The sequence below is a fragment of the Cyphomyrmex costatus genome, unplaced genomic scaffold (assembly GCF_001594065.2).
Source record: "Cyphomyrmex costatus isolate MS0001 unplaced genomic scaffold, Ccosl1.0 scaffold216, whole genome shotgun sequence".
Classification (NCBI taxonomy): domain Eukaryota; kingdom Metazoa; phylum Arthropoda; class Insecta; order Hymenoptera; family Formicidae; genus Cyphomyrmex; species Cyphomyrmex costatus.
In genome coordinates this window covers 722,847-742,640 of record NW_017276214.1, presented here as the reverse complement: position 1 = coordinate 742,640, position 19,794 = coordinate 722,847, and the positions used below count along the sequence as shown (strand labels likewise).

At 41.2% G+C, this 19,794-nt stretch overlaps 2 protein-coding genes across 6 annotated transcripts in view; both read left to right on the top strand.

The window, feature by feature from the left end:
- LOC108773689 (protein groucho-1) overlaps window positions 1-15,391 on the top strand; it is an 85,443-nt gene extending 70,052 nt beyond the window's left edge. For 3 of the 4 annotated variants that reach the window (XM_018539585.1, XM_018539584.1, XM_018539583.1), the window contains 6 exons: window positions 9,545-9,664; window positions 9,744-10,026; window positions 11,395-11,653; window positions 11,776-12,051; window positions 12,359-12,962; window positions 13,088-15,391. In XM_018539585.1, coding sequence (XP_018395087.1) covers window positions 9,545-9,664; window positions 9,744-10,026; window positions 11,395-11,653; window positions 11,776-12,051; window positions 12,359-12,962; window positions 13,088-13,195 — 1,650 coding nt within the window. In that variant the 3' untranslated portion in view covers window positions 13,196-15,391. The remainder of the gene's footprint in view (window positions 1-9,544; window positions 9,665-9,743; window positions 10,027-11,394; window positions 11,654-11,775; window positions 12,052-12,358; window positions 12,963-13,087) is intronic. The other variant, XM_018539586.1, reaches the window with a different exon arrangement.
- A 1,173-nt stretch (window positions 15,392-16,564) lies between these two features.
- On the top strand, window positions 16,565-18,405 carry MBD-like (methyl-CpG-binding domain protein 2). 2 transcript variants are annotated; one of them, XM_018539563.1, is made up of 5 exons: window positions 16,565-16,769; window positions 16,963-17,104; window positions 17,420-17,473; window positions 17,850-18,095; window positions 18,238-18,405. In XM_018539563.1, the coding sequence occupies exons 1-5, from the start codon at window positions 16,645-16,647 to the stop codon at window positions 18,334-18,336; spliced, it is 666 nt and encodes a 221-aa protein (XP_018395065.1). In that variant the 5' UTR covers window positions 16,565-16,644; the 3' UTR covers window positions 18,337-18,405. The 2 variants fall into 2 exon arrangements, with proteins under 2 accessions (XP_018395065.1, XP_018395066.1); XM_018539564.1 differs by lacking the exon at window positions 17,420-17,473.
- Window positions 18,406-19,794: the final 1,389 nt, after the last annotated feature.

Genomic DNA, 19,794 nt, shown 5'->3' with positions numbered 1-19,794 from the left:
CACGGCACGTTTTAATTACTAATTGAAACGTTCTCCTACCACCTTCCACCGTGCCGATCCCGTAATTCCGTTTCCACGTCGCTGTCACTTTCACCCCTACCCTTAACTCTAACGACTCTCCAACCCTCTCTGAGCTTGCAATTCTCTCTGTCTTAATATCCGCTCTTCTCTCTCGGGGATACTTAATATTTTTAAATACTTTACATACTTTACTTCTATCCTCGATATTATACTTCTTCTTGGTCTTTCTCTCCCCTTCGGGAAGGATGCTTCTGACACGGGAATTTATGAGACGATGAATCTGCGGCTTTCGCGAATTAATTAATTAAAAATACAGTAGCGCCTTAACAACGCTTCGCTGCGTTCACTTTTTGGCATTACTTTATTATAGCCTGCTCCTTACCGTTTTTTTTAAAGATATTCTCTTCCTGCACGCAAAGTCGTAGATCAATAGATCGGAAAAGATTTAATCCGTTATGGAGTATAACTTTGACGAACTTGATGAAAGACTTGTTTATTTTTTTTCTAAAGAGTTTTTTTATTTTCCTTATAAAATATGCATTGCTTGTAAAACTGTACAATGTTTAATTTATATACATTTTGCAAAGTAAGTGCTTGTTATTCGCGAAACGAATTATGACGAAACGCCAAGCACTAAAGTATCGCGTAATAAATACGGTGGGAGACGTTTAATTACTCTAAGTATCAATTATCTTAACGAGAGGCGCATGCGATGATACGGTGATCGTGCTTACGAAAGCAACGGCAGCAAAAACGCAACACGGCACTTCGTAACGCGTCCTAGTTTTACAGTCGATTGGCAACAAACGTAATCGTTAGAAAAAATTAAAAAATGTATACGTCTATATATACATAAAGGTTGCGTCTCGCGCGCGCAGCGAGCGCAATCAGAGCACGACGGATCGGCGGTTTTATAGTCATTGCGCGCCCGCAGTGATCGATGACGATTCTGCGAAACGGAATAAAACGTTTCTCCAATATTTATTACGCCCAGCACGATACGTAGGTGTGCGGTTGGGAGCAATTTTAGCAACAGTGCCTCAACGGCGAATTGCTCCGTCGCGGTTCTTTACGATCGATTCTCTCGCTGCTCGCGGCTTTCGTTCCGCCTCGCGCACGCCGATATTTACGCGCGCCGTTTGTGTCCGCGTTATGGGCCCAACATAAGCTCGCACAAATTTTCCCAGTCACAATCTTCCGGCGAGAAATTAACGCGAGTTTTTCACGCCGCACTTTCTTTTTATCCGCGCGCTTTGCGGACGATTTTTTATCCTTGAAATTATATATCTAATATTATATAATTCTCTGGTGAATCTATGGAGGCCGCATGGCCCCTCCCTTTTTTTTTTAAATATTTATGCAAACTGTTATATATATTTTTAATATTTCAGAAATATGCTTAATCATAATTTTAATTCCAAACATATTTTTTAATTTAAGGTTCTCTTTTAGATATAAAAAATACATTTTAGATATAATAAATTTTATTATACATTCTTTCGTGTGTTAATTAATAATTTTAAATAAAACGTTTTGTGAAATATACATTTCAATAATATTTTTTCCATGTAATGCCAATAATAATTTAAGTATAGTCTAGCTTTTTATATTTTATTTTGAAAACATTTTGTTTGCGGTGCGCTATGATCTTCTCTTGACAAATTTCTAGATCTACCAATAGATCATTAGGCGTCTTAATCTTCCCCCTTTAAATTTATTATAAAATTTATTATGTAAATAATTACTTTGTATGTGTCAAATTTTTATTTGTACTTAAGAGTATGGGGGATAAATTTCCTGTTTTGTATATCGTTAAAGATGGCGCCAAATGCGGCCAAATGCGGTTCAAGATTGTAAAAGCAAGTTAAATATGATTAAAATTGAATCTCTTTAAACAATTTTTTTTGCGTACTAATAAGTACCGCGCCGTTCTCTTATTTGGCCACTTTTTAAAATTCTTATTTATTTAATGTGTGCATGTGTGTTTTTATGCTGGTACTCCCATTACGCTCAAGATGATCATCCTCGACACGAGAAGGCGTGCTTTTACGACTCGTGCGGCGCGTTTAACGACCGACTAAGCTTTTTAATAATTCGCCGACCGGTAATTAGAGTTCGTAATTTAATGAGACGGCCGTAAAATGCCGCACGTAGTGTAGACAACCGACGCAAAGATCGACCGTCCCGTAATTACGTCTCCGTGTATATTTCACAATATAATCGGCCGACTGTGCTGCGTACCGTGCAACGCGTTTTCTACCGCGCCGTGAAAGCTTTTTTCACGACGGTGGGAACGAAAGGGGGGAAGGAAAAAGGAAAAAGGATACGAGGGAGGAAAGGGAACGAAAAAGCAGAAGCGGAAGAGAAGAGCGGCCGCGAAAGCGTGGATTTGTTATTAAAACGTCCCGCTGGAAATAACGGGCGCGCTGTGCAACGCGCGACGGATGCAGTTTGCAAACGAGGACGCGAGATACGTAGCGAAGGATCATTATTTTATTCCAACATAACGTCCGTTACATAACGTGTCCGATACGCGAACTCGCAGGAAAAATCTGTGAAATTCGCGAGCGCGTCCGTACACACATACGCTCTCCAATTGCGCTCTCTCTCTCTCTCGCGTGCACCGTACGTTTCTTGTTAGAAATTCAAGCAAATAAATAGAACGAGAGAGGAAATACCACGCAGCGTATAATTCGGCTCTGTATTTCGAAGGGAAAATCTAATATCGCTCCGCGTGTCTACCATTCCGATCGAGTATATTCCGCATTCTGGTCGAACTTTCCCCGATCTAACGGCATACACGTGGCTGCTTTTTGGCGAGCGTTCAAGGGTACGGTGCGCCGCAGAAGAACGCGTTTAACCCGCTAACGTAGGAAGCCAATGAGGTTGCGCGCGTTCTCGTCTTTCCGCTGGAAGATACTGCCGCTATAAATCAGACGGTCGATCGACGACGGGCGGCCAACCGGTCCTTCCACTCTTCCGTTTCGCCTCCTGCCGGCGCAGCGTGGCTCGACGACGGCCATTAACTCTCTTTTTTTGCGATGTGTAATGACCTTAAAGCGCCCATGGTTTACGAAGCCATTCGTTAAGGAGTCCCTCCGCGCCGCGCGTCGGTAATCGCGCGAGAATGCACCTCCGCGGGCATTGTTGCGTACGATCTTTTTTTCCTCTCTCTCGTCTCCTCTCACCTTGGCTTACCTCTCGGCGGGCATCTGTTCGTCGCGCCTCCCTCCGTTTTCCTCCTCGCGGCTTTTTCTCGTCTTTCTTATTCGGATGTGCGGAAGGTGAGAGCGTGAGAGAGGAGACGACGACGACGACGGCTGGATGGGAGTGGGTAGAAGGGCGAGATAATAGGAGAGAAGCTCTGGTATACTGTCGAGCGTGCACGAGCGAAATAAAGCGACGATCGGGATGCACCACGGGCTTTTCAATTACCCGTAACTCCACCTCTCGCCGCACACTTCTTGCAGCGCTTCGTCCTACTCCGTCTGTTTTGCTTCCTTCTATACTTCTCTCTGACGGAGCGATAAAAATGTTTCCTCGTTCTCTCCTCCCCCGTGGATAACGCGCAGGCACTTTATGGCAAGCTATTCTGTTTGCCCCTTATTTCTTCGATCTGCTCTCGCCCGCCCAATAGCCTCTCTATTTCTCTCTGTCTCTTACCCTCGCATCACCCTTCGTGTCGTCTTTCCTCGCTCTTCAGCCTCGGCGATATATATTCTCCGAGGAAGCTACTTCCTCGTAAAAGACCACTCACGTTTCAGCTATCGCTGATGCGAAACTCGGTGACTTAGCCGACAACGCCTCCGTGTGAATGGACGTATGGGTATTTTTACCTTTGAAAAATCGCACGTGCAATATAAGACCGACGTCAGGTTGGGATAACTGGTCGAGTAGGTATTCACGTGGGCAACGTGGTGTTGGCGTTTCTTGTCAGAACCGTACGTCCGTAATTAAAAACGTAATTAAAAGCACGAGCTGTACGAAGCGCGACGCTTGATTCTTAAACCGAACTTAACCCTCAGTACACACGATTTGGGTCAGTCGTGTCCTACAAATTTCTTTTTTTCGCAAAACTATCGGGTATATAACTAATCGTAACATTTATAAACTATTTGATTTTAAATACACAATTTTATAAATGCTTTCTTGAAATACTAAAGTACACATATTATTAAGAATCACTTAATAATTTTTATAAATTTGTTAAAATAATGAAAATTAACCTGGAACATGAAAGATCTGTTGTGTACAGTAAAGCATCGGAAAATCATCGTGTGTACTCAGGGTTAAGTTTCGCGAGGGGTTGACCGTCAAGCACGTACGTCGAGCACGTGTGACGTTTTTCAAAACTCCGCTGGTTTTCTGAAGTTACGTTTTGTTAAAAAAAAAAAAAAAAAAGAAAGAAAGAAAGAAAAACGAGAAATTTACCTCGGCAGTTTTTGTCGCGTAAGCTGGGTTAGAACGAAAAACCATCCGCGCCGCGAGTTCGTCGGCGCGATAACGATAACTGTTGCACTATCGATCACACGGCGGGTGCGCCTATGTACATGCGGAAGAAAGAACGGCGGCGACGAGATGGTGGTGTATACGCGGGGGTGAGATGGGACGCGGTCCACACGCGCGTTGCTGCATAAAATTGCAGAGCCCAGCAGCAGCAGCAGCAACCAGCAGCGCGGCGCCGCCGAGCCGAGATAGCTGCAAACAGACGCGAGTTAATTTAAAAATGCAAATTCCACCACGGGTCTGGGGAAGAGAGAGGGGAAAAAAGCGCATCGCGAGAGAACACGGCGAGTAACGCGCTGAGAGAAAGAGAATTTTGCTATTTACGGTTGCGCCATAAATCATAGCGTTGTGAATGTCTGTCTGATTCGCGGCGCTGCGTGTGAGCTTTATTTATACGTCGTCCAATTTGAGCAAGTCCGATTGCGAGATAGCGTGCTCCTCCGCCGAAAAATTCGACGAGGACAAATCAGCGGTGGAAGTGTGGTAAACCGGCGCGGTGCGTTTGTATGAATAAATAAAAGGAGATACGCCGCCGAGTGTGGCGCTTTTATGATTAAAATTTGCGCAAGTATAATTTAAACAAAATCCCCCTGTATCTGGAAAGATATCCGATTTGCCTGCGCGTATGTGGAAGCGCAATATCGGCGGTTTGTTTTCATCGAGAGAGATGCAGGTATCGATTTCGATAAAGCCATACGTAAAAAAGATCGGCTGGACCGGAACACGGTGGGGTGTATCCGCGTTGCCGCGTCGGTGATAAAAATTCGCGTGCACACTAATTGCCGGGTATGACGAATGCACCGGTTGACCCAGTGACACGTACGCGCCGGATTTCGCGAACCGATTACCGCTGCCGTCCCGCGTCCAGCGCGATCATAAAAAATTCCATGCATTCGCGAGTAAGCTGCGACGCGCCGTATATATAACCCAGCCAGCCAACGGATGTCCACCCAAAATTACGCTTACGATTCTACCATGAATCTCTCTCGGTAGCACGCGGGAGCGATTTCGGCTAATTAAATTAATCGTCCGGTGAGTAGAAACGAGAATCACGATCGGGCATCGAATATTCAGGAGCCATTAGTCTCAAACGAGTTCGAAATCGCGGAACAAGTGTCAAGATAGTTTAATGCCACGGATGTTTATCTATTCGGAAATCGAGTTTGAAGACCGTGATCGTGCTGGAGAATCACACTCGTTCGAGATCTATGTAGTGTCGTCACAATGGATGTTTCGAGTGGAAAGGTAAATACCATGAAACCGATAAGTCTGCTTGGAAACAGCTTGTACGGTCGTTCGTGCGACGTCAGTCTCAAAGTTGAAATACAGAGAGCATTGTCTTTACATTTCTGTCGTGCTTCGACGGTCGGAGTTTTGCGTCTCGACACGAGACGCATTAGTCGAACGTCTCTGCGTCGCGGCGCAAAGCCCCGCAATGTCCGTCGACCACGAGCATCCTCCGCAGTCGACGGTATCGAATCGTACCGATCCACACGGAATCCCAATTTCCCGACGTCTCTCGTTCCGTCGCGTTCCTTCGAGACCGGTGCGGTGCGGCAGCGGTGGCGACGACGACACTGAGAGCCACTGGGTGCAATCTTGTACCAGCTGGGGTTTGCGGGGTCTTGGGAGACGCGACTCCGGCTCGTAACCTTCTCTCTCAGGGTCCTAGTCACGACGACGACGACGACGACGACGACGGTGGAGTGAGGAATAGGGAAACAGGCACCACAAGCAGGCAGGCGGATGGGGAACGCGGGGGTGGCCGACGTAGGGTGAGAGTGCACGAGTGGCAGCGGCAGTAAGGGGTGAGAAGAGACGACGTAGAAAAGGGAAGAGGAGAAGAGACGGGTGGGTGGTCGGTCGGTGGCTTGGGATATATCCGTAAGGTTAGGGTGGTTGAGTCGAGACGAGGCGCCGTGGCGAAGGAGTCGCTCACTCACTTACCACCCTCATGGCTGCGACCGCCAACTCCAATACCATGCACACGGCCAAAGCCGTCCCCCGTCCGTCTCCCTTCTACCGCTCTTTCGTCTCTCACCCTTGAAAGAGCCACCCCTGACTATACTACTTCGGTGCCTGCTGCTGCTGCTTGCCAAGTTGCTTGCCTGTCTGCCTGCTTGCTTGCTTGCGGACCAAGTCGTCCCTAACACTACAAAGTCTATATATCTACGGTATACCCGCAGCTCCTCCTACATTCCGCCGCCTCCTCCGCTATCTCTTCGTCTTCCCCTGAGGTACCAACCCCCATATTGATCGTGGCACGAATCCTCTTTGTGGGAGAGGGTGGTATGGATAGCCGACGGGATAGGTGTAAGTAAACTTACGTGAATGGAAGGCGGGCCGCGTGTATATCGTTTCTTCGCGGAGGTATCTATATACACACACGCGTATGTATATGTATGCTCTCTGTACATATACCAACGCAACACGAACAGGCAACGAGGAAGTAAGAGAGAACAGAAATGGAAAGCTTTCGCGAAACGACATTGCGAGCTATCGGCGTCTCGTGACAGGGTGGGGGAGAAAGGATGCGCTTACCCCTGAAAGACGAGACTTCCGGGTACATACTTACTAGCGGTATCGACTGCGGACAAGAGATGGTGTGTGTTTCCGCATGATTTTCCAGGAAACTAAATCCAGTCGCGATTTCCTCGAAAGAAATCGTTTTACAGCACTTTTTATTCTTCGTCTTTTAGGAATTTATTTTTTCTATCTTAATAATATCATTCGTATAATTATTAAATTATGTAAATACATTTTGTAATCATTTTGTAATTGCAAATTCTATTGCTTCTCAACGTATTCTATCCCGTTTCTCGTGATTTTATTGCAATTTGTCCTCATTTACAACAATCTATTACATGTTAATTATTTAAATAAAGTTCCCTGATTAGGCATTGTAACAGCTGTAATTGTTCGATATTTATCTTATCGTTCATATTTTTTTATGATTTTTAATATTCGCTGTTTGTAAATTATATACCAAATTATTATTATATATTTTGTAATACTATAACTATTTTCATTTTTAAATGAAAAATTATCGTATATATTTGTGATAATTTTAGACACGCGACGTGATAATGATCAAAGTTGTCGAGAATGTGCTCCGCAAATGTTGCTTTTACCGCAGTGATAACGTTTGTCTAAATCATAAAATTTTTAAGTCATTATGGCTTATTTTCTCGCGAACGCGTGTCAAGCGTTGTTTTCTCGCCAGATTTTCCTTTTTCAACGACACGACAGTCATCTCATCCGCTTCAGTGGACTCTAGTCGGATAAGCAGTGACCGACCGTTTCCGGATAACGAGAGGACGTCTTTTCGGAAGAAAAAGATCCCTTTTTCTCTCTACCGGGATTCTTTCGCGAAGAAAACTTGAAAGAGAGGCACGTAATACGGCTCCCGAGAGATCCTTTTCTTACTGGGAATCTTTCATGACGTGAGCGGAGCGCGTGTTTGCGAGACTTTCCGTCTGCTCACCCTCTCCCAGCAAGATCTTTTGTCTTCGCTTTTCTTCTCGTTGCTATATCGTCGTTGTAAACGGGAGAACACGCTTCTGCTCGATTTTTCCGCGTCGCAGACTTTCATACCCGTTCTCGCCCCGACTGGCGTTCCTCTCCTGAGCGATTTCTCGACAATGTCTGACAAGACACCGGGCGCGATACCACTTAACTCCGCGCGGCATGTAATTTTGCACGTTAATTGTTCGGAGATACTCGCGCATTCGTATATATTACAGGATTCCATTTTTCTTTTTGTTTCTTTTAACACCCGCCGGAGTGTTTTGGTCGACAGGCGGGAGATGATACCGAGGCGTCGAAGTAATGGACCGAGAGAGCGAGAGAACCGGCATCGTTGGTAGTGGGGTGGATGAGGGACGAAGGGTAATTGAGAGAAGAGGAGATTTACTTCGACACTAGCAGCAGTGGCTGCGAGGGGATGCGACAGGGGTGGTTTACGGGTTTGCAAAGATGGGGAGCGCAGTTATCGGGGACAGGAAAAGGGCTTTCACGCTTATATATATATATATATATATATATCAAGGCATGTGGACGGTGTTGCGATGCTCTGTCCGACGTATCGACGACGAAACTGCCGCTCGTAAAGCTTCCGCTCGATGATACCCTCGACTCGGTGATACTGCGAGCGAAACTTCAGCGAGCTTGAATTTTGCGAAAAAAAAGAAAACGTGTTTCACGTTTTATGAAGATTGTCAGAGCGTTGATGATCTTCCTCTTGATTTTATCCGTTCGTGTCGAAACACGAAGAAGACAAGGTCGGAATAGCGATAAGCAATCTTTGCGTTGTTTATCGCTGGCCACACACATACAATTCTTATCTCACGTTTACATTTCTTATATTAAAACTTATAAAAGTAAAGTCTTCTCATTTTTTCGCTGATTAGATTCTCGGGAAAAGAGTTTGTCTTAATTCATACAAGCGATTAGTAAAGAGGTGCGATAAAAAGAAGTCGATAAAATCCCCAAGATATTCGAGTACTTTTGCATTCGGAATTGCATGCCGATATTTTTCTCGGCACTCGTGCATAATACGATAGAAAAAAAAAAAAGCAGGACTCTACGATCCGCCCTATTATTCTTCGTTCGCCTCGAAGCGAAATGGAGGTCGTACGGGTGAAGAGGGATAAGTAATTCCGTCGATACCTCTTCCACCCGTCCGACGGGAAGGTCGTTTTATTTAATCGCGAAGGAGGAAGGAAGGAATTTAGTCGTTCTACCCTCCATCCGTCGACCATCCCCACGGTCGCAAGAAGTCCTTCGTTCCCGATACTTTTCCGTGAAAATCTATCGAGAGGAGGTAAAATCCGGTGCGTAGTCCGTAAAAAATCTTGAACGAATAAATCTTGTAAATCTCCGTAATCGGATTAACCGCGCTAGACGAGAGCGGATCGTATCTTTCGCGTTGATAAGGGATTCTATAAAAATCGTAACATTCTCGTTGAACGGCTCCGTTGAGCATTCCGTCGTTGAATGTCGATTATCTTTGTTACAGAGAAACTCGATATCTCCAGCGGAACGGGAGAAGTATAGACCGCGTAGCACACCCGATCCGCAGCACGAACATCTGCTGGGTAAGAAACTGAAGAAAGAACAGGACAAGGACATTGGCCATGTAGGTATCCAAGATTAGTGCTCCATGCTCCCTGATCTGCTATCCGCCTTAATAAAGCCGTGCGTGTTCTCCCCGACAGCAAAGCGATGGTGAAAAGAGCGACCAAGACCTGGTGGTCGACGACGCGAGCGAGGGTCCGACCAGTCCGGCGGCGAATGGCACGGCGTCACCGCGAGAGAACGGTCTCGACAAGTTGGGCCCGTCGTCAGTGCCTATGAGTGGCCAGGTCAAGAAGGAAGTACCACCACCATCACCTAGAAGTGGCACTAGCAGTAACGCGAGCACGCCCTCAGCCAAGAAGATGGAAGAACGTGAGAAACCAACGACACCGATCTCGAAACCGGTCACACCAACGTCGGCAGGTACGGTGTTATTCACGATATGTCAAGAGCCAAACTAAAAAACAGATGGAAAGAAACAACGGAAACAAGCGAGTTTGACTAGAATCCTTTTTATGTTAAGAACCTGGTCAATAGGTCTATTTGCGTCTTACTTGCACTTTTTGCACTTGGAATCTTTGCTTTCTTTCTTTTCAACGCCCGGATATATGTTTATCTCGTTTTAAGCGCAAAAAATTTTGGGAAAACAACGCAATTTATTAAACCTGAACTGATATTTATAGTCGCTTCTTACTCTTACAGAAATACAATACTGGCCAATTTAATACTGAGAAATAGTAATTAATTAATTATTTGAAGTACGTATATTAAAAGCACTGTTGTTCAGTACTTTTAGTACTTCAAATAATTAATTCATTACTATATTTCAGTATTAAATTGGCGAATATCAGATTTCTGTAAAAGTATAAATTTATATTAAGACTATATTTAAAGTTTTAAGTACGCGCGCGGTTTTAAAATGTCATACACTAATCTCAGAACTGTATTAGCATCTTAATACATTATTGAAGACAATCTCAAAATAAAAATGAACTATGAATACCGGTCCTATAGTTTGTCAGAGCTCGACAAAACGTGACATATATCATGTATGTATGCGTGTATATCTAAATTTGATACACATTATTGGTTCGTCATATTTTATCGAGATCAGTAGGTTGATAGAAGATGACAACATTGATTCTAAATTCTTACTATAACAAGGTATTTACTAGGCATTTTCGGGATTTCTTGTTTACCTTTGAAAATCATGAATTTTTATGGAATTCGATCAGTATTCAGAAATTTTTGTAATTTTATTTTTAAATTTAAACTCTGCCTCTTTCTGAAAACATTGATTCTTTAATAATTTTTCCATGATATTGCAAACTGTTAACAATCGGTTATCATTAAATATAGCATACACAGGTATTTACGTATAATTACGTACAATCTTGTGTGCTCGCGAGTTTTTACAAAAAAAAAAAGTCAAGGTGACAATGGAAGATAATACTCAGTCAGCAGAATACAATAGCTCACTGATATTATATTGTAGTAACTCTTCTCTATATTGTCCTACAATGTTTCCCGGCTTTAATTGTAGGTAACGATAGATATAATCTCGTGTTCTCGGAATCTCTCTATCTTTTACTAATTTTCGATATATGATTTGTTTGCGTTGCTTGTAGTTCTATTCATATCAAAGATGTATTAAACATTTTATTCTATAATCTTTGAACAAAAATATCTGGATAATTCAGGAATTCTTATATACTATAAGGACTTTTTTTTTTATAAGATTTTAGTAATCATTTCATATAAAGACTCTAAGTTTAACTGATGATATCGTAGGTAGCAGTTCCGGTTCCGGTGGCCTGAAACCATCAAGCTCTAGTAAACCGTTGGTCTCGGCTTCGGTGGTCGGTCCTTATCCGCCGCACTATCCGCCACCACATCATCCGCCCGCGGGACCTCACGTGGACATGCTGGGCTATCCTCCGGCAGCACTCAACGGTGGTTACCCCACGAGACCTCCCCTTCAGCAGCTTTACGATCCTCATGGCAGCATGAGAGCACCACTCGGACCGATCATTCCTCCTGGTGGTAAACCGTGAGTGTTCTTTCCTTCTCTAATTTGCTGTCGTCTGCTCTTCCGGGCGTCAGTTTATCAGCAGTTACGTTTATCGCTATATCACTGTATACTTTTATGAGATGACGTTTTTCTCGTAGCAGTGCATACAGTTTTCACGTATCCAGCGAAGGCCAGATGCAGCCGGTACCGTTCCCACAGGATGCGCTCATTGGCCCAGGTATTCCACGACATGCGCGCCAAATAAATACGCTCACACACGGTGAAGTAGTCTGTGCCGTGACGATCTCGAATCCGACGAAATACGTCTATACCGGCGGCAAAGGTTGCGTTAAGGTGTGGGACATCAGCCAGGGAGGTAGTGCTAGTGCGAAACCCGTCTCCCAGCTCGATTGTTTGCAACGGGACAACTATATCAGGTCAGCGATGGTAACACGTGTCTTCATTCGCAATTCGTGACACATTAACTCTCGAACACTACATGCGGTGTAATTAATTTCTGACTCTGAATTCTGGATGACATTTAGTCGTGTCCGCCGGCTGTATATCACGCTGAAGCGCGGCATCGATTTATCACATGCATTTTCCGTATGCATTTACCACCCTTTCCAATTCCCTCCTCGCGTACCATAGAACATGAGCGACCATAGTAATTATTTAAAAGCGTGCATAAGTGGCGGTATTTAACGGGATTAATGTAACGCGACGCTTGATTGTTGTTATTAGATCGGTGAAACTGTTACCCGACGGCAGAACTCTCATTGTGGGAGGCGAGGCAAGTAATCTCAGCATCTGGGACTTGGCTAGTCCGACACCAAGAATCAAAGCTGAACTGACCTCTTCAGCACCGGCGTGTTACGCCTTAGCCATTTCTCCGGATTCGAAGGTCTGCTTCAGCTGCTGCAGCGATGGCAACATTGCCGTCTGGGATTTACAAAATCAAACGTTGGTTAGACAATTCCAAGGTCACACGGATGGCGCCTCTTGTATCGACATCTCTGCAGACGGCTCCAAACTATGGACAGGTGGTCTCGATAACACTGTTCGCTCCTGGGACCTTAGAGAGGGTAGACAACTGCAGCAGCACGATTTCACGTCACAGATATTCTCTTTGGGATACTGTCCGACTGGAGAGTGGTTAGCAGTTGGTATGGAGAATTCGAATGTCGAAGTACTTCATGCAACGAAACCTGACAAATATCAATTGCATCTGCACGAGTCTTGCGTGCTATCGTTACGCTTCGCTTCGTGTGGCAAGTGGTTCGTTTCCACCGGCAAGGATAATTTACTTAATGCATGGCGCACGCCATATGGTGCCTCGATTTTCCAGGTTAGTCATTATCGCATATGAAATTGCTGATTTTTTTTTTCATACCAACTTTGCGCGTTTCGATTCGTTTATTATTTACACATTTCTCCGAATATAATGTTGTAAACCTTTCTTTTTTGTTCTAGTCGAAAGAATCGTCTTCGGTACTCAGCTGCGATATTTCTACGGACGACAAGTACATCGTGACCGGATCCGGTGACAAGAAAGCCACCGTCTACGAAGTGATGTATTGAGCCATGTATTGACTTGGCGATACACTTCGATACAACATCGATTGAAGTTTCACGTGACATTAAGTGTGACTTATGACGGAGGAATTGAAAAAAGAAAATTAATTTTTTTTACTGCAAATGTGACTAATAATAAATGTGAATTTAAGAAACTATAAAATGCAAATTAAAAAATTTAACAAAAAAATTGACAAGACTTGGTCAATGTACTATGGTCGCTACATTCGACGGAAACCGAATTAAATTTCACATTTCTATAATTCCAAAAAACTAAATTATACTCGGGGTATAGTACATAAAATGTGGGGATATATAAATATATATAAAGATTACAGCACTTAGCTGTATAAAATTGTATAGAGCCTATAATCGTAAGTAGGATGGAACGAATGGAATGTGAGAGAAAGAGAGAGAGATAAACGCGTGTAAGTACCCTGCGTATGTATTTAACGTGGGAGGCGATAATGAAGTCGCTTGTGTAATATGTTACTGATGTAATATAGAATCTTTATAATTATATTTAGGTCCTTTTGCATGTGATCGTGATGGAAACGGAGTGAAAAATTAAACGCATTTTGTCGGGTGAGGTCGTTTTCTCGCAATAATACTGCAATGACGAAACGAACGCCACGACGAAATAACAAGAATACGTACCGAATGCCGATCTAGTGTTGTAGACTTGTCAAAGTAGGGATGTATGTTGTGTCGCAGAATTATACATAATATATATTGAGCACATATGTAGACAAGAATGTTTACGTCATGTAGCGGAGAACTGTAGGGCTATGAAAAATCGACAAGTATCGATTACGCTAACAGTGTTGGACGTACGCGATGCTGCGTTCGTTCGGTATTGAAGCCAGCGATGTGATCTTTGACATTTCTACCACCGATAAGAGGAATAATTTGTACTTATTACACTTTCAGTTTTAAATACAATTCTTTTGTAATTATATGGCACTGTTACGTCTGCCGTTAAGACTTTATTGTAATTGAGATTTTATAAAACGTGTCGAGGGAGGACGGTGATAAAACAAAGAAAAAGGAGGGAGCGAAAGATACTTTTCGATCTTTTGCAGTAATTATGAAACTGGCTTTCATACGCCTATTACGAGCGGTATCGAATACAAATAGAAAACTCTACAAGTTGCGCGCCGAACGCGCACCGGATACTTGATACAATGTACATTGTTTGCGAGTCTTGACTGCCATAATAGGCATATACATACTACGCACACGCATATACGCGTAAACAAACACGAGCGAGCGGACCACGTTCGTGGGCGGATTTTGCAAAATATTCAATAAAGTATTTTTGTGACTATTCATCGTGAGACCCTAGGCTTAACCATCGAGCAAAACCGGTCGAGCGTGATCGACCACGCGCGCGTCTGCATCGACGATTGCAGAGACGGGACGATATGTAAAATGAGGCGAAACACTTGAATTCTTACACCGCACCTTCGGTGCAAGTTACAAAGCCGGAGGTGCGTGCATCTGGACTTTTAGGGTACTAGCTAGCGCATTATTATTCGGAGGCCGTATGGTGAAAGCGGGTGATGCGTAATGGAGATTTATATTTTGTTACAGGAAGGCACATACATACACACACACACGTTGACATCCGCTGTGACTGTTCAAAATTCAACGCCACGATATAATAACTGCCGCGATAAGAACTTTGCATTGTAAACGTGGTTAGCATTCACCGGTTGAGCTGCGATATACGAACCAGCTTAAACCAGGATTCTCGGATTTTGGACAATCACAGCCCCCGTTCGTATAGACCAATAGAAACAACGATACCTCAAGAAGACTCAATAGTTAATTATCTCTAACTCATTGACTTGTACAGAATCGATATTCTTTTACAGTTGAATAACACACGCACCGTGAAAAAGAAAGCATTACGCGAGACAAAAAAGATCGCATAGCCGCGATAATAATTGTACCCTCTGCCTCTCCCCTATTTCCTCTCCTTTCCTACCCCACCTCCAGAACCGTTAATACGTTGAATTGCGTCTCCGTGCTCGCATTTTGCACTCCGCGAAAGCGTACCGAAAGCCGCCGTGAGGAAGAACATACGTTCGTAATAAACGGAAGACAGGCAGCGTTAATCTTTTTCCAAGCACCGTTCAAGTTGTTCCTATAGCTACGCGAAAATTGTTTCTTTCGGCAATTAAATCCTCTATATCTATATACAAGGCTCACGTCATTGCTCTTGGCCACCTGTTCTCCCGATCCTTTTAATATATTTTTACTCAATTTTATTCCAGAAATAGAAAAGGTTTAGTAAAGATATTGTAAGTACTTTAATCTTGAAACCCCTGCGAGTCTTTTCATTCTATGTTTAATATTAAAGATAGAAATCTCTGACGATTTCCACGCAATCTTTATTAGGTAAATTTCCATTAATGTTTTTAAACGTTGAAGGTAAATATTAATGCAAAAGAACATTTGAATCTAAAGATATTTGTCAACTGAAAACCGTTGTAGAAATTTGATTTGGAAGAATATGTATTTTATATAATATATTTATATGTTACATTTATATTGTTGCGTGTGAAATTATAACGTTGATTTATTATGTTACTTTTAGCTAATGTCGACTGAATCATAACGTGACAAACATAAAAGTTGCAACCCATTATAGGATGTACTTACCAAAGTTAAGTAAACATTGCATTTATTTTAATTCTCTTTCTTTCGTAAGTACATCTCAATTGATTGCAGATTGAATTTATAACGTTATAAATATTTAATTTATGTAACAAAACATTTGTGTCGAGGCTTACATAGAAATTTTGTTTATATCGAAACAATTAAATAATTTCTAATGAGATTTTTTTAGGAAAGATTTTATGCGAGATTTAATAAAATTACAAGATGATATGATTTCTTTTTTAGAAAAAACAGTTTACAATCGGGAACATTTAAAAAATAGAATTAGCTTTTAAAAACAAATTTATTTGAACATTTAAACTTAATAATTCACTTATTGACTGAAAATAAACTTTAATAAAAAATGAAGTCGATATTGTGAAAAGTATATATAGATTCTAGAACGAGTTCATATAATTAAATAATTAAAAAAAAGTACTGTTCGGAAAAAACTACCAATTTTATTTTATTTGATAATTTTATTAATGTTATTAGTATTCTAAATCTTTTCTCGCTTTTCATCGTAGAGAAATCTCGTTTTACTAGTACACGTTCAATGAACGCGCAAATAATGCAAAACAAAGTGCACGACGCACGTGCATCGCATCACGCACGTGCATTTTGTGTACTAGGAGGTGCTGCATTCTATGGGCTAGTCGTCGAACTGCGTACTGTTGACGCACGCTGCGACGCTTAAATATGGCCGATAGCGAAGCCACGGGACAGTTACGGAGTAGTGACATTTCCGAAAGATAATTGTGTGTGCGGTATAAAGACAGAAACTCGCAAGGATGAACATGTCCGTGGAGAAGAAGAAGTACGCCTCGGCGTTGCCAATCAATTGGCCCGCGAGAGAAGAACCCAGGAAGAGTCAGAATCAGTTGGCATCCACGGGGAAGGTTGATTATTATTACAAGTAGGTTGAATGAATTCTCGAGAGAAAAGCTTGTTCGATTTTACGGGGGAACGGGACGTGTGGATTCTCCAAGAGATCTTTGAGATCGAAAGTAATTTTCACAGACAGACACGCAGTTTCTCGAATGCCGAAGGTGATAACCTCGATGACAACCATTCTCTGTATGTACTAACGATGCGGCTTTCTTTTTTAGCCGCGGTGTCAGGAACGACTCTTCATTGGTGCCACCAATCAGACAAACGGCGTCGATTTTTAAGCAACCGGTAACGATTTACAAAACGCAGGAAGGGAAAGTGAAGGATGTGAAACACGGTACTCAGGAGAAACCAAAGCAGGTTAGTTTACGTAGCGATCACAGCTGATTGTATGTACGCTAATTGAATTGTCAAACAGTTTGATATGTTTGTCAATGAGTCGAATCCTTTTTACTACACTGTATTGCGTCTGTTCACATATATAATATGTAGTAGTTGCACACTTTTAATCTATAAATATGTTCACAGATTATTGTCTTACGTTATTGTCTTAGAGATCTTTCTAATCCCTGTACCATGCTTGCGAGACACACTTTGTCTGCTTATATCCATTCACTTGTACTGCTCTTCGTTAGCTATCCTTGTAAATTCACAACTGTCAAATCGTTGCTTTAGGAAGGAGCCGATAAAACTGATGGCAAGTATGGCTCCCAAGATAAGCCTAAGCAGGTAACTCTGATCAAGCAATCATGAGATCGTCTCAATAATTTTTTGCTTTTTCTGTTATATTTTCAATGGTAAATGTGATTAACTACTAAATTGTAACAATAACATTGTAAACTAGTCTATTTAAAGACGATTGGAGAAAAGTATCTCTTATAGTTTTGCCATCCTGATTTTTGTTTAAATAGGATTCTAAATTTATTGGTGGTGGCTGGTGATGGTACTTAATAAAAACATTTATATAATAAGTTAAAAGCAGTGAATCAATTTAATACAATTTTCATGTAATGGAACATTTTGTAGCTTGTATTATTTTTTAAGTAGAATAGTGTGTGATGAGTAAAATGATTAATAGATGTTAATTAAAATATCAATCTTGCAGCTTTTCTGGGAAAAACGTTTGGAAGGATTGCGTGCATGTGATCCCGATGGTTATGAATTTGATGCGATGGATCTGCCAAAAAATTTGAAACCAGTAGGACCATATATCACAGAAGAAACATTGCTCCAAAGTGTGGCCACTGCATTACACGTATCTACTCAGCCAGTCACGGGACAAACAGGATCAAAGTCGGCTTTGGAGAAGAATCCCGGGGTATTTCTTAATCCTGATCAACCACTTGTACAGGTAAAATCGATAGTCATCTTAATTGGCGTTAATTGTGCATAATAAAATAATATTATCAGAACAATTAACATCAATGACATGGATTTTAGTATTTAGTTGACTTGTATTATAAGTAAGTTAATTATAACTATTCTATTTTAAGGCTGTGTCGATAGTGGAGGACGATATAAAGAAACAAGAAGAGAGAGTGCATGCCGCGAGAATAAAGTTACAAGAGGCCCTACGTGGTTTTCAAACCTAAATTATATAGAGACTTTGCATACTATCACTTGCTCATCTTTTAGTTTTAAGTTCGTTATAAATTATACCATACCACTTTTTGTAATAAATGTTTTTTATAAAAAAAAAAAAACAGGTGAAAAATGGAACTTTAATTATAAGATGGAAAAATCTGATGGAATATTTAAGAGGATCCTAAAATCATTTGTTTCAACGACGGAATGCAATTGTTTTTTAAGATTATTTTTTTAATTTAACTTTATCCCGCACATGGATTTAAAAATCCTTTTCCATAATCAAAATATAATAGTAAAAAATGTAGTAAAAGATAAAAATCAGGCTCACTAATAATGTAGTCCAAACTGGTTTGACTGTATAACGAAAATGAAAAGAATTCAAGTTTATATTTACTTGTTCTTGTTGTTATTGGAATATGGCATCCAGAGATATCAACTTGTGTCAATATTTGCTTCATAAAAGTTCTGTAGTGCATTTGTAAAAAATAGAATGATTTGAACTGTCAATTACATAAACAATGTTGATTCTTAGAATTAAGCTTAGACATCTAATATGAAAGATTAATGCCTTAAAAAATGTTTATATGTGTGCGTGCGATATTTTGATGTAGCAGTGAAGTATCAATGTTACATAAGTTGTATGTATGTAAATTGATAAAACAGTGATTCCGTCGGAATTTAGTCTTTGGGATCGATAATTAAAATATGATAATGATTGATTATTTTGAAATATTTTAACGAAATATTTCAAGATGAAATAAAATCAACGTTGCAAGAGAATCAATCGTATAGCTAAATGCTTTTCTAAAGAATTTCGTTGAGTTAGTTCCCATTATAATTCGAGAATAATTCGATTTATAATACTTTAAATAGCTTTGACTGCCATCTGTCTAATATTTCCTGTGACATGCAGGAAATCGATTAAGTTAATGATGTACTTATGAGAATAATAAATTTCTCAGATTCGATTTCGACAGATTGCAAAATGCTATATTTAGCTCGGAAATGGTATATTAAATTATCAAATGGATTACTGGAAATTTTTTAATATTTTACTGGAAATTAATGTTGAGAAAATTATATAGATCATTATTTTTTAATTCAATGAATAGAGATTTTTTCCGGGTAAAGCGGGTGTGTTTAATCTAAAATCATATTCGAAAATCTAGTCGGTAAAATGTCCACATTAATTATGCAAATCGTTGCGCTTAGTTTGGTCTGAGAAAGGCCGCGCGAGAATTGACCGATCTTGAAATATCGGTCTTGAAATTCGAGCATGGTTGTTCGCAGAAAATAGCTTGCATACTTCAGTAAAATCTTTCATCGAGATATCTATAGATATCATAGAACAAAAAAGCAACAGAAAATCGAAAAAAATTGTCTCAAAATGGTTTTATGAGAATTTTTAATTATCTTATAAAAGATTTTACAGTATCACTGCGGAAGTACGCTTTGTTGGTTCA

What these genes read in the sequence shown, in the direction of transcription:
- MBD-like (XM_018539563.1), top strand. Translation starts at nt 16,645, where the DNA reads ATGAACATGTCCGTGGAGAAGAAGAAGTACGCCTCGGCGTTGCCAATC. An exon ending in CCCAAGATAAGCCTAAGCAG is followed by an intron (nt 17,474 to 17,849) that starts GTAACTCTGATC and finishes TCAATCTTGCAG; the next exon opens with CTTTTCTGGGAAAAACGTTT. An exon ending in CTGATCAACCACTTGTACAG is followed by an intron (nt 18,096 to 18,237) that starts GTAAAATCGATA and finishes TTCTATTTTAAG; the next exon opens with GCTGTGTCGATAGTGGAGGA.